General features: G+C 34.6%; 3 protein-coding genes across 5 annotated transcripts; 1 reads left to right on the plus strand and 2 right to left on the minus strand.

Moving 5' to 3' along the window:
• Positions 1 to 304: 304 nt before the first annotated feature.
• On the minus strand, positions 305 to 1,359 carry LOC123866111 (RWD domain-containing protein 2B). Its single transcript, XM_045907470.1, has one exon. It carries the CDS (start codon positions 1,223 to 1,225, stop codon positions 341 to 343), a length of 885 nt encoding a protein of 294 aa, XP_045763426.1. The 5' UTR covers positions 1,226 to 1,359; the 3' UTR covers positions 305 to 340.
• LOC123866109 (COP9 signalosome complex subunit 3) lies at positions 852 to 9,736 on the plus strand. Of its 3 annotated transcripts, none has more exons than XM_045907467.1 (11): positions 852 to 987; positions 1,808 to 2,041; positions 2,241 to 2,392; positions 3,217 to 3,371; positions 3,875 to 3,971; positions 5,496 to 5,713; positions 5,887 to 6,084; positions 6,896 to 7,048; positions 7,667 to 7,798; positions 8,472 to 8,654; positions 9,586 to 9,736. In XM_045907467.1, the coding sequence occupies exons 3-11, from the start codon at positions 2,338 to 2,340 to the stop codon at positions 9,664 to 9,666; spliced, it is 1,272 nt and encodes a 423-aa protein (XP_045763423.1). In that variant the 5' UTR covers positions 852 to 987; positions 1,808 to 2,041; positions 2,241 to 2,337; the 3' UTR covers positions 9,667 to 9,736. The 3 variants fall into 3 exon arrangements, with proteins under 3 accessions (XP_045763423.1, XP_045763421.1, XP_045763422.1); XM_045907465.1 differs by having other exon boundaries at positions 1,808 to 1,994; XM_045907466.1 differs by having other exon boundaries at positions 1,808 to 1,931.
• On the minus strand, positions 9,652 to 13,257 carry LOC123866110 (uroporphyrinogen decarboxylase). The gene is made up of 7 exons (XM_045907469.1): positions 13,057 to 13,257; positions 12,553 to 12,840; positions 12,098 to 12,256; positions 11,770 to 11,913; positions 10,874 to 11,029; positions 10,260 to 10,427; positions 9,652 to 9,941 (listed from the first exon to the last, which is right to left on the minus strand). The coding sequence occupies exons 1-7, from the start codon at positions 13,072 to 13,074 to the stop codon at positions 9,798 to 9,800; spliced, it is 1,077 nt and encodes a 358-aa protein (XP_045763425.1). The 5' UTR covers positions 13,075 to 13,257; the 3' UTR covers positions 9,652 to 9,797.
• Positions 13,258 to 13,755: the final 498 nt, after the last annotated feature.

Here is a 13,755-nt window from a genome sequence, read left to right on the forward strand (position 1 = left end):
ATTCAAACTATAGGAAAACCCATCAAACCGATAACATTTGTCCATGACTATTTAGTTCCATTCATAAAGGTACCCCAAGCATTGTAGTACCTACTACCTAGTAACTTTGTTATGGATGGCACAAAAATGAGATTTCAAAAAAATTAGTTACATAGTGATTAATCTTTTTTGTATTGTGAATCATCATTCAATATTTACATTTTAGATAGTTATGTTACTTATTTCAATCAATCAGCCTGTTTGCGTCCACTGCTGGACATAGGCCTTCCTGAGAGCGCTACTTATTTATATTTTAAGTAAGTACATAAACAATTCATTAAAATTATCTGATAGGTAGTAGTCAGGTGCTATTATTGCATAGCCCAAAAAAATCGTTAAATGCTTGAATTAGACCAAACTGTTCCATATATTTTGAAAATTCACTCATATCAGCATGGTTACTGCGTTTTGATGAGGGATTTTGAAAATGTATTTCTTCAAAATTCTTAAATCTTTGCTCTTTTATTTTATTTGATAAGTCAAATATTTCTGTTTTCCTTAATGTAATTTTCTTCCAACTCATAGATTTAATAATTTTCCACCATTCATTGCAATCATCCTCAGTACCCTCTACACAGATTATTCCTGGTTTTCCAGGCAAACAGAATCCTGTCAAATTATACTCTCTGGCCATTTTAGTAATTTCTTCCCTCTTCCTTTTGCTATAAATATGATGAGAAAAAATCCACAATCTTGCAAACTTATCTTTGCACATCTTGTCTTTAGTAGTAGTAGAAGAAACTGTGCTTGAACTTGGTTGTATTATTTTTGTATTATATTTTTCAAGGTTTTCTTGAATCCATGAGATAGCAGTGTAAAGACAGGGTTCTCCAAGGTGATTATCCTTTAAGTAAATAGACAGATCTGTGTTCAAAGCTGTTTCCTGCTGTCTGTTCAATTGATTACACCTTACATAAATATCAGGTTTCTCTTCTGGGTAAAAACTAGGTAAGTTTATTGATACTTCCAATTTTAAATCATCTTTAAATAGATTTAAAGTAAAATCTAAATTATTGGGCTTAAACAGTGTCTCATTATCTACAAAGTGTTTCATATCCCTAAGAACATTATCAGTAAAAAATAAATCTTGTTTATTAGGATACATAGACGTTATTAATTCTATTTCACTCAATTGCTGTGTGAAACAATCAACTAACTTATATCTTAAACTTTCTTCTATTTCCATATTAAAACCTTGTGACCTTGTAATTTGTAACAATTAAACACAGTTGTTAAACAGTAAAAAGTTGACTTTCTGCCACGCACACTATTACAATCACCGACTAGAAAAAAGATTACATTATTATTTATTTACCGTCAATTTACTAGCTACGTGCGACAAGAATCTTATGGCGCGAGGCAAAAATTGGAACCAGTATAATATTGTAGTCTTTGATTGGAACTAACGCCGCCATTTTGTGAAGTGTTACACTGTCCCTTTGTATGTGGGTGGTGTTGCCTATTAAAAAAATCATGAATTCACTGTTTTTTATTAATATCAGAACCATTCCATACGCATTAACTACGCACGCTACACTAAAAATCTGCATCTTAATTACTATATTTAGCACTACGTGAATATAGCATTTAGGCAGGTAAACATGATAGGTTGCAAGTCTATGGCCTATTAATGGTTTTTATTATTCTTTCTCACTGTGGAAACGGCTTTCCCAATTTCTCATTCAGTTAAAATTACATAAAATTGACTCGTTTTTCAACATTAACATTTTCAACATATTCTCTAAAATTGAGGGGATTTTATTTGCAGCTGGCAGCCTTTGTTCTACAACTACGCCACTCTGTCAATGTCATTTAAGTGTCAAGAGATGACATGTAAAATGACATCTGTCAGAATTCCACCGATGTAATGTCCGAAGATGCTGATGCTCTCGGTAATTTTTCTGGTCTAAAAGTCTGCGAAATAAATATCTCCGAATAAAACAAAATAAGAAAAGGTAGTGATTGCATACTCTTTAAAAATAAGAAGAAGAACAATTTTCTGGTTGGTGATAAAATGAAATGGTGAAAAACAAATATCCTCGGAATAAGAACTTTACATAAATCTAAAACTGAAAAAGTTGATTTTTAAAAAATGTTTTTTAATTATTATTGATCTGGGATTCTAATTTTTAAGTTGAGTGCCGGCGCTGGCTTCACGTAACTTCTGCGGAGTTTGATTACGAATTTTATTCTGTTTTCAGAAAAGCCGATAATAATATTTTATGGTTGAACAAAAGTAACACTCAAATTGACAATATTGTAAAGTAAAAGCTAATTAGTAAGACAAAGTTAAATACAATGGCTTCTTCCTTGGAACAGTTTGTTAATAATGTGAGAACTTCTTCAGCTTCAGGTCAGTATTAATTTTTTTACATTTGTGGTAGAATAAACGGGATTCACCTGTTACCTTCTCCAGTCTGTAATGTTCAATCAAGTAATTGTATGTACTTGCCAAGTATACATTAATAAAATCTTTGCAAATTATTTATTTTAAACTAGCTTTTGCCAGCGATAAGATTTATCTGTATATATAAAAAGAAAAGCTGTCTGACTGATCTATCAATGCACAGCTCAAACTACTGGATTGAGCTGAAATTTGGCATGCAGATACATAGCTATAATGACATAGACATGCGCTAAGAAAGGATTTTTGGAAATTCAATCCCTAAAGAGGTTGAACAGAAGTTAGAAATTTAAGTAGTCCACTAGTTAAAGCTAGTATTATATATGTATATCACTGAGGGATAAGATAATGTAGCTATTTATGAGTGAAAGAATTTTCAGAACTGGATCATTAGGAACTTTGGAGACTACCCATTAGGTACAAACTTAATGAATTTTACCTCTTTACAATGTTAGTATAGATACTGTACAGGCTACCTGTCCAGCCGGGCAATTCAGAACACTTGATCCAGTAGGTTATTTATCGTTCTATAAGATGTATTTTTCAATATCAAGTGTTCTGAATCGCCCCTCAGAGCAAAACTAGGGCTTGAGCTCAGCATACTAGTATGAAGTCAGTCTTTCTTTGTTGGAAAGTTATTAAAATGTTATTTGAGTTTATTTTACTTTAAGCATTTAGTGTCCTATTTCTATGTCCTTGTCACTTGAAATAGACTTCTATTTAAGTATTTATTTAGTACTATACAAAAAGCTATTGTACAATTTGTGCTCCAGGAAACTTTCGGGAATTATGTGACACTATTGGAAAATCAGATGAAGTATTGCAGAGGAACAGTGCCCATCTTAACACTGTGCTGGAGACCTTAGATATACAGCAACATTCTCTTGGAGTGCTAGCAGTGCTGGTTGCTAAATTCTCATTGCCTCCAGTAAGTTAAATCAATGTAATATTTATAACGTAGTTGTGGGTAACTATGATTTAAAAAAAAATTGTGGATGAATGAAAATAGCCTTCTATTATACCTAATACTAGTATTATTTTAATACTAGTCAATGCTAGGACTGCCTCCATGTCGATTTAGGTTCTTAAAAATCCCGAGTGAACTCGTAATTATTCCAGGTCAAAAAAAAGGAACAACTATATTAATGTATGAAAGAAGACTTAAAATCCTCTAAGAAAACTTTGATTTTCCAGAACAAAAAGTAGCCTATGCCCGTCCTCCGAATTCAAGCTATCTCTGTTACAAATTTCGTCAAAATCACTTATATGGATAGACAGTGAAAATCTAGCAGACAGACAGACATACTTTCGTATTTCTAATATTAATTATGAATTTATTACATAATAATCTAGTGGTTTCGTTATAATTATGTGAGATAATGCTACTACACTATGTTAACATTTAAAAAACTGATTTAAAAATTTCTTCAGGGCAACAACGATGTGGATAAATCAACAATGTTTCAGCAAATCCATGATTTCATTAATAACTGTAATGGTGAACAAGTTCGATTTTGTCCTGAGCTTTGTAAGTATACCATCATACTTATTTTATTCTAAATAATTTTTATATATATATCAAAAATTGTGTAACCAGCAGTAATCGAACCTGCGTCTTCTGGGTCGCGTTCGACGCTCTAACCACTAAGCTACGGCATTGCTTACTGCCTGTAACGAAATTTGTGATATGTATATTTACTCAGTACTAAAGCGACTGTTGATGCCCTCTAGTAGCGACACTTTGCAGCTATCAAAGCTCATTTTTAACCCCCGACCCAAAAAGAGGGGTGTTATAAGTTTGACGTGTGTATCTGTGTATCTGTGTATCTGTGTGTCTGTGTATCTGTGTATCTGTGTATCTGTGTATCTGTGTATCTGTGTATCTGTCTGTGGCATCGTAGCGCCTAAACGAATGAACCGATTTTAATTTAGTTTTTTTTGTTTGAAAGGTGGCTTGATCGAGAGTGTTCTTAGCTATAATCTAAAAAAATTGGTTCAGCCGTTTAAGAGTTATCAGCTCTTTTCTAGTTTTCTTGTGATAAAGAAGGTTAGATAACCGTTAGGTTCATAATATTATGTCAATAGACAAATGTCAAGCTGTCAAGATGGACGTTGCCTAAATACATAATTATTTATTTGAAAATGATGTTTTGGAAAATTCAAATACTTTGGATCGTCGGGGGTGTTATAAATTTTTAATTTACACTTGTTATTATTATGATATGGCTAATTCTTTTGTTATACACAATCTCTAAACTAATAAAATAGGTCAGGCAGGTCTAATAAATATATTGCTCTCTTCTCATTGCTCTCTGCAGAAAAGGATAGCTATTGACTTAGACCTTTTTTTAGTTTAGCGATTGTGTACAATAGAATAAACCACATTGTATCTAACATGAACATTGCAATTACTTGAAAATTCAAAAGTTGTATTTGAAAATTTCTGCCAATGCTGCGCTTTCCAGTGTGAGTCCTTCAACACGTTAGGAGCCCCAACATCTATCAGATTTTCAAACTATGCGCCCATTGCCACTTCAGTTTTGCAATTTTGAGCTATGTTGGTTGCTTCGTTCTCACATAGATTTCCTCATTTCTGATTTGGTATTATTGAGTAATGATGGTATTTAACTGTTTCATTTTATTTTATTTATTTCATAAGATACACTATCGATACTGTGTTGACATTAAAAATATTATGTTATAGAAATTTGTCTATTCCAAGTACAGTTATTATTATAGTATAGCTATACACAGCATTCTAGTTTGTCCAGTTAAAAAGTTATTAAACAACTAGCTGATGCCCGCGACTTCGTCCGCGTGGATTTACGTCTTTCAAAATCCCGCGGAACTCTTTGATTTTCCGGGATAAAAAGCCGCCTAGGTATGTGTTAATCCAGGGTATAATCTATCTCCATTTCTTTCATCCAAATCCGTTCAGCCGTTTTTGCGTGATTGAGTAACAAACATCCAAACATCCACACTTTCACATTTATAATATTATAATGATATTAAACAAATCTAAGCATGCAACTGTTATTAATTAAAATTACAGACGCAGACTTATGCCATCTTCTGACTGACCACCTTGTTGAACTGAAACAACCCATTAGAGGTATAGAAATCTTGAAGAAGGCAATTAGAAAAATTCAGTTATTTGATTCACAACTGACATCGATCCATGCAGATTTGTGCCAGTTATGCCTGTTGTCTAAATGCATGAAACCTGCGCTTGAGTTCTTGGACACTGACGTTACAGGCATTGGTTTTGAGGTATTTAACATTTGCCTTTGATCATAATCTATATTGTTTAATGATTGAAGTTCTAATTCAAGAATTAATCAATTAAGTAGAAAAACAAATCTTTTATTAGTACAGATAATTGTTATTAGCTGTTATTACTTAGTTTAAAGTACTAGTTTAATCACTTAAGATGTTTGTTTCAGCTTGGTGGTGCAAATGACTCTAAACATTTTCTTCTGTACTATTACTATGGGGGAATGATATACACAGCAATGAAGAACTACGATAGAGCCCTGTATTTCTTTGAAGTAGTTGTCACAGTACCAGCCATGGTTGTATCTCACATAATGTTGGAAGCTTACAAAAAATACATTTTGGTTTCATTGATTTTGCACGGAAAGGTAATTAATTGTATATTAATTTCATAATCTGTACTACCCATAATTATTCTGTAATAATTTTGTGGTGTACAATTAAAGTACATATATTAATTCATACTTACATCCTAGGGATAGACATAGACATAGGCTATTTTTGTCCCAGAAAACTGAAGAGCTCCCACAGGTTTAAAAAAAATCCAATCAACAGTTTTGTACAGGGATAGCAGCTGACATCCTGGACACAGATATCGTGACTTTACCCTGGAAAATTAAACAGTTGCCATTGGATTTTTTTTAAACTATTTTTTTGAATGTAACATCCACATGTTAATTTTGTTCATGTAAAATGTAGTCTATGTCACCCCGGACATAATAAGAAATCGATTGAGACCTCATTCATTAAAATCGGTTCAGTAATTTAAGTGCTGCAGTGGAACATACATAAATAGTCATTATAGTTCCGAATAACCGATAGTGTCGAGCTTGTCTAATCTCGACTTTGGACAGTGCATCGAATCCAAGGCAAAAACTGCTGGGAAGAAACTTGGCACCCGCAACAAATTCAAACTTTACCCCCGACCCAAAAAGAGGGGTTTTATAAGTTTGACGTGTGTATCTGTGTATGTGTCTGTGCCATCATAGCTCCTAAACTAATGAACCAATTTTAATTTAGTTTTTTTTTTGTTTGAAAAGTGGCTTGATCGAGAGTGTTCTTAGCTATAATGCAAGAAAATCGGTTCAGCCGTTTGAAAGTTATCAGCTCTTTTCTAGTTACTGTAACCTTCACTTGTCGGGGGTGTTATACATTTTAATTTACACTTGTTGTTTATAGATACAACCCATGCCTAAATACACATCACAAGTAGTCTGCCGCTTCCTCAAGCCGTTGTCGGTCGCGTACCATGAGCTGGGCACTTCTCAACACGCTGCTATAAAGCACAGGGAAACTTTTGTGAGAGACAAGAATATGGGTTTGGTCAATCAGGTCAGTACCAAAAAAAAACTCAAAATCATTTATTCAAAGTGGTTTTGTTCTCCTTTTGATGGCTAGAATCGTTAGATCATGTAGTGGTGATAATAATTAATTACGTTTGAAACTAAAGCTACAAGGGTACCTTGAGTACATATTGAATATGTTAAATACAAGTTTTTTTCTTTTCCCATAAAGCCTATGCTAGTAATATTTGAATCTTTTGAACTAGTAGCACAGAAGTAGTTCTGACCTTGTGACGCAAGCGAGAGGCACTGATCTTGCTTACTTATAGCGTTATCCACGCACAAATCGTGTGCGAACAGGCTGGCGTTCCAGTAGTAGTAATAATAATTAGTTCGCTTGTATGGAATTTCGAGTGATGTTTGTGTGTGTGTTTTACATCACATTTTGTCAATGTGTATGGTCAAGTGAAATTTTGGCCAAACGATTTTGTATACTTGATTGTACTGATTTTGATAGTAATGGAGCATCTTATCTTATATCGTCACTTCTAATTTCTAGTTGTGCTATTAAGTTACTGTCTCTAGGTATTAACTTTATTATTAGTTATTACAATGATTACCAATTTAAATAGATTATTGATAACTTAATTCATCAATTTTTTTACAGGTGCTAAGTTCAATGTATAAAAAAAATATTCAAAGGCTCACAAAAACATTCTTGACCCTTTCGCTGAGTGACGTCGCTTCACGTGTGCAGCTTTCGGGGCCTGCGCAAGCAGAAACTTATATACTCAATATGGTAATTTATTCCGCTTATCTCTGATTCTGATGGGTCTTTTAAGGGTTATAGCTCATTAGAACCACCCGGCAATCGACTTGAACCGCCTCGCCTCATTTTTTTTATTCAGCTACAAGTTAGCCCTTGACTGCAATCTCACCAGTTGGTAAGTGATGATGCAGTCTATGATGGAAGTGGATTAACCTAAACGGGGTATGCCAGTTTTCATTAAACCCATACCCCTTTGGTTTCTACACAGCATCGTACCGGAACACTAAAACGCTTGGCGGTACAGCTTTGCCAGTAGGTTGGTAATTAGCCACGGCCGATTAATCCCACCAGACCAGACGACATTATGAAATTTCAAATCCCCGCCGGGAATCAAATCCGGGACCTTCCGCTTATAACCACAGCGTTTACCACTGACAGAGAGGTCGTCAAAACTGCACCGCCTCGCTTCATGCGGTTAGTATACTTTATATGTTGTAGGGAGCGTATATTCATAGAAGTCCACATAAAGAATACTAACCGCACGAGGCGAGGCGCTGCAGGTACTGGGTGGCTCTAATGAGCTATGACCTTAAAGACCTGTGCACACTTGCAGAGTTGACAGTGAGAACGGATTTCATATGCCATATAAATATTAACACGTCTTGGGTAGTCTTTGGATACATAATCCCTATTTTTTATTTAGATTGAAGACGGTGAAATCTATGCTATGATAAATCAAAAAGACGGAATGGTGGTATTCCTCGATAGCCCGGAGAAGTATGCGTCGCCGGAGACCCTGTGCGTGCTGGAACAACAAATGGCTGCCTGCACCAAGCTGCATCAATACATTCAAGAAATGGATGAACAAATACAAGTTAACCCTCAGGTTAGTACAAATAAGTATACTCTATAAATACACGGAAATGACAGAGCCAAAAATCTCCGTGAGCATTTACTATTTTGAGCCACCAAACAATAACAAACATGTTTTCAAAAAACATTCGAAATTCAATTCAACTTGTGCTTAGACGTGTCGGCTTCTTATTCAATCTCTATAAAGACTAGCCAACTGCGCGGGAGATATTATAGTGCTCAAGAGTATGCGTATACATAGCTTCACTCTTTATTCCCTCACTCGCACAGCTCGATGGTTCGGAAATCGGACACGACCAGAGAGAAATCAGGCGCAGGACCGACAGTTTTACGTGCTCTTCGAGGCACTGGTGTGAGATACCGTGCGTAAGGGCTAGTACTGAGCATTACTTTACAGAAAACCCCAATACTTAACTATTTTTTTGGCCTAACTCGGGAATCTGACCCAAGACCTCTTCACGGCAGTCAAACATGCTAACTACTAGACGAACGAGGCAGTTTTAAGGCTCCATACCTCAAAAGAAAAAACGGAACCCTTATAGGATCACTTGGTTGTCTGTCTGTCTGTCCGTCTGTCGTGTCTGTCAGAAACCTATAGAGTACTAAACGTTGACTAGAATCATGAAACTTGGCAGGTAGTTAGGTCTTCTAGCACAAGTAAAAGAAAAAATCTGAAAATCGTGAATTTGTGGTTACAGCACAAAAAAAAATGTGTTCATGAACAAATAATTAGTATTTTCAAAGTAAGATAACTTTACCAAGTGGGGTATATATCATACCCGTACGATCTAAAACTGATTTCTATGCATCAGTTTTAATTTATAGTGCGAAATGTCGGAAGAAATACCCAAGTACGGAACCCTCGGTGTGCACTGACTCGCACTTGGCCGGTTTTTTTCAAGAACTCGTCACTCGTCATTCTGATGATGTGTATATTTTTTCAGTATGTGAAGAAATCGGCGGGAAGTCATGATGAAGATATGCCAGCTACAAGTCAAAACTCAAAAACAACTTATACAATGTAGCCATATATTTCATTTAAACCACATAATTTTAAGATAATAGTCAAATAAAAATGTTAAACATTAAAAAAAACAGTATTATTTCCATAACCTTTAACAATACATAACAAAACAAAAATGTGCCATACACCAATTCATATAGCTTCATGCACCGATTCGGTAAATACAGTCATACTTTCTAGTGGAGTTTGTGGTGTTATTCCATGTCCTAAATTTGCAATGTAGCGATGTTTACCAAACTTTTGGACCATTTCAATAGTTAACTTCTTAACTTCTTCCTGAAATACAAAGATAGTCTTGTAAATAAGCATATTATACAATTAAAGATTAGGTAAATGATAAAAGAGCGTGGATTTGACCTGCAGCTCCCTCCAGCAATGCGCTGGACTTCAATTACTTTTATGCATGGCATAATATTGAATATGAATTTTATAATTCAAATTCTCAACCTATTTCAACAGGCACAGATATAACTTGGATTTTTGGAGTATAATCATAGGTATAATTAATGTTTCCATACAAAGTAAATGAAGATTCCCATCAGATTTTTAGAAAGCTTTGCATCCACGTCGACTAAGTTAGCTGTTTATACTTACTGGAGGCTTGTATAGGTCTTGTGGGTCAAGATTGCCCTGTAATGTAATATTATTTCCAACAATTTTTCTGGCTTCAACCGGATCTACTGTCCAGTCTAGTCCAATGGTTTCGTAACCCATCTGCGCTTGTACGTCTAGGGAATGGCCACCTCCCTTTGCAAAAATTGTCTGTAGGAAAGTAATTTATATTATGTAGTCTATCAGACTATATTGAAGACATAATATTATTAGTCCTTTACAAAAATATGTTAAGAGTTAAAAGTGGACTGGTACAGTTTTGTTCACTGCTCCTCAGTAATTACAATATTTTGATGGAAGTGTCTAGAATCTAGATAGCAGCAAACGGTCTTTTAATTTGGAAAATTACTAAGCCACAAGCAATGCTATTAGTAAAATTTGTCTTCTGATAAGATTCAATTTTCATTAGTGAAATGTCTAATATGCTAGCAATCATTAAATAAAAAAAATATCCTGTCGTAAGTTATCTTTTAACTGACTGTTTTTTAAATGGGCTATGTCAGAAGACTCGCTCTGTGGGCCCTTCATTCAGCTCACTTTATCAACCTTCTATTGTTCTGATCCTGTTCGCCAGCTTCTCTATTTTAAACACTTACCATAGGCACTTGATCCAAGTGTCTTTCCTGAAGTTTTGCTTGTACACCTTTCCTTATGTCTTTCAAATATGGCACAGAAAATTCTATGAACTGTTCTCTTGTGAGGTGATCTGCACTTGATTCAAACACTTGCAATAACTGAGCTCCACTGTCAACCTTAAAGTAATCATTTAAGTGTAACACAATAATAATAACTTAATTAAAAGTATTCTTGATCACTTTTTAACCAACGTCCAAAAAGGAGGTGGTTCTAAATTTGGCCTGTATCTTTGTGCTATGTGTTGAGCCCTTGTAAGTGGGAGGTCTATTATAACTGGAAAATTGATAATTTCTAAATTGGCTTAAGTTGTGTATGATATATGATGTAAAAAGCCACTATTTACTGCTATTGTAGTAAATCTGTACCCCAGTCTGTGTATCTGTTATATCCCAAGTAAAATAATGTTTCAATCTTGATTATATTATGTCAGGGCTCTCTCCGTCACTCGTTTCCACTCGTTTCATACAATCGTAATTCCAATTTCATTTGAATGTTAAGCAACCAAAGTCCATGAAATTTTGCAGACATATTCTAGAAACTAATATCTGTGTCTGTGGTGTTTTAGATTTTTCTAAAAATATGTAGTTTTAAAATTACAGGGGCTCAAAGATTTGTATGAAAATTTTAAGACCGCGTAACTTTGAAACCGAATATTTTAACAGAAATCTGGAAAACCACAGACATAGATATTAGTTTCTAGAATATATGTGCAAAATTTCATGGACTTTGGTTGCTTAATATTCAAATGAAATTGGAACTACGATTGTATGAAACGAGTGGAAACGAGTGACGGAGAGAGCCCTCTTAACATTAGTTGAGTTAGATAACTTCTCAAATAAATGAAATAGTTATTTACCTGCATCACTAAATAATCAATGATTACTCTGGCCAATAGACTGAGGAGCCTGTGAACGTCTTTTGGGTACTTCTCAAGCCAATCTTTAGTTTTAGACATAGTCTTGCTGCCTCCACCTTCTATCATATACCCCATTAAGGTAAACTGAAAGTGATATAAATTTATATTATGCAGACTTTTATAAATTAAACCTTAAAATTACACTTCTTTAGAAAAGTAATTTGAGCACAGGCTAGCCCGTCCATAAAGGTGAAGGTGACATAATTATTATCATAAGTTCCACATGAAATAAATAATTTCATTTCATCATTGAAATAGTCAAACTTACTGGTGCTCCTGTAAAACCTATTAAAGGCACTTTTCCTTCAATTTTATGTCTGGTCAGGGTAATGGCATCACCTACATACTTCAATCTTGATACTGCACCTTCCTCCTTAAGGTTATCTATTTCAGATACATTTTGCAGAGGTTCAGGAAAAACAGGACCCTGAAAAAATTATGTGAAATGGCTTTGTTGCATTTTTTATCCTAAGATATTTGTAATATTTTATATGTACTTGTCAAAAATAAACCACCATTTTGTACAGACTAAAGTTAATTGACATATTAAACATATTGATACAAAAAAATTGATTGATTGTGCAGTTAACTGCTTAGACATGCCTTCAAGAACTTAAAAGCATGAAAAAATTTAAAATACCAAATATAACAAGAACAGTACAAAAATATTCATACTATCAGAAAACAAAATTAAGATACTTGATAATAAAATTTTAGTCATACCTTTCCTGGATGCATCTCTACAGTCATTCCTAGTGCTTGTGGTATGACGAGAATATCACTGAATATGATGGATGCATCCAAATGTTCATAGCGTCTCAATGGCTGCAGAGTCACTTCACAAGCTAGTTCGGGCGTCCGGCACACAGTGAAGAAATCATGTTGCGCTCGAACTGCCTGGAACTCTGGCAAGTAACGTCCAGCTTGCCGCATCACCCAAACCGGCACTTTATCCACTTCCTTGCCACATGCCGCTTTTAATAACCTATCGTTCTTCAATGGAGGGAAATTCTAAAAATTATAAGCATTTCTTACATTGTATTCAATAAAAATATATTAGGTTTAGCAAGAAACAGTTAAATAATAAGTAAAATAATTTTTAACTGTTTCTTGCTAAACATGAACTTCCGCAAAGTAACGCCTGATTCTATCCAATATTTAATATATTAGGTGTAAAGTATTGATCTTACAACATTTCGTTTTCGAGTTCAAATTATCATTATCTACCTTGTTAGTATACTCCATTCTGCGACACGTCTGTTTAAGATAAAGTAGGTATTTAACTAAAACTATATCACTGCCTCTGATAGTTACTATTAAGCAATGTTTAACTATTATTCTGCTTAGCAACTAATAAGAATTAATTATTGTTCTTTAGCGGTAAGCGATAACAGCTGTTCACTTCTTGTTGTTTTGTTTATGTCACGTGAAATGTCACGATGAAGTTGTCAAAGTCAAATTGTTGACAGTTGACATAGAAACGACAGATTATAAATAAAGCGAGTTCTACACCCTAGAGTATGAACCCGAAGCCGTGTAGTCTACACGTCCTCGGGTCCACACAAGACTGCGTGGAGTCAGGGTGCTCAGATTTTGTTCTGATTTACTTATGTACTTATTATTTGCGTGCCTCTAAGATTTACTGAGTATAAGCTGGTTAAGGCGCAAGCGACGGGTCTGCCCGCGAAATTCAAATTTGTTTTCGCAATGTGTAAACTAATACGACAAAGTAGACTTATGGCACTTTAATTGCGGCAATGGCAGTATCATTCTCACAGGTTTATATAAAAATATTTACTTAAAAGGGTCCAGTTTAAGAAATTAGCTCTAGTATCAACTATAACTCACAAATTAGTCCATACTAGAGCTAATTTCTTAAATTGGACCCTTTCAAGTAAAGATTTTTATATAAACCTGTGAGAATGA

The sequence above is a fragment of the Maniola jurtina genome, chromosome 6 (assembly GCF_905333055.1).
Source record: "Maniola jurtina chromosome 6, ilManJurt1.1, whole genome shotgun sequence".
In the NCBI taxonomy this organism is placed as follows: Eukaryota; Metazoa; Arthropoda; class Insecta; order Lepidoptera; family Nymphalidae; genus Maniola; species Maniola jurtina.

Bases quoted from the DNA above. Each gene is read 5' to 3' on its own strand.
- LOC123866111 (XM_045907470.1), bottom strand. From the start codon at position 1,225: ATGGAAATAGAAGAAAGTTTAAGATATAAGTTAGTTGATTGTTTCACA.
- LOC123866109 (XM_045907467.1), top strand. From the start codon at position 2,338: ATGGCTTCTTCCTTGGAACAGTTTGTTAATAATGTGAGAACTTCTTCA. The intron at 7,049-7,666 runs GTCAGTACCAAA...ATTTTTTTACAG, and splicing joins ATATGGGTTTGGTCAATCAG to GTGCTAAGTTCAATGTATAA. The intron at 8,655-9,585 runs GTTAGTACAAAT...ATATTTTTTCAG, and splicing joins AAATACAAGTTAACCCTCAG to TATGTGAAGAAATCGGCGGG.
- LOC123866110 (XM_045907469.1), bottom strand. The intron at 11,914-12,097 runs GTAAGTTTGACT...TATCACTTTCAG, and splicing joins TAGGTTTTACAGGAGCACCA to TTTACCTTAATGGGGTATAT. The intron at 11,030-11,769 runs GTAAATAACTAT...GATTACTTTAAG, and splicing joins TTGATTATTTAGTGATGCAG to GTTGACAGTGGAGCTCAGTT.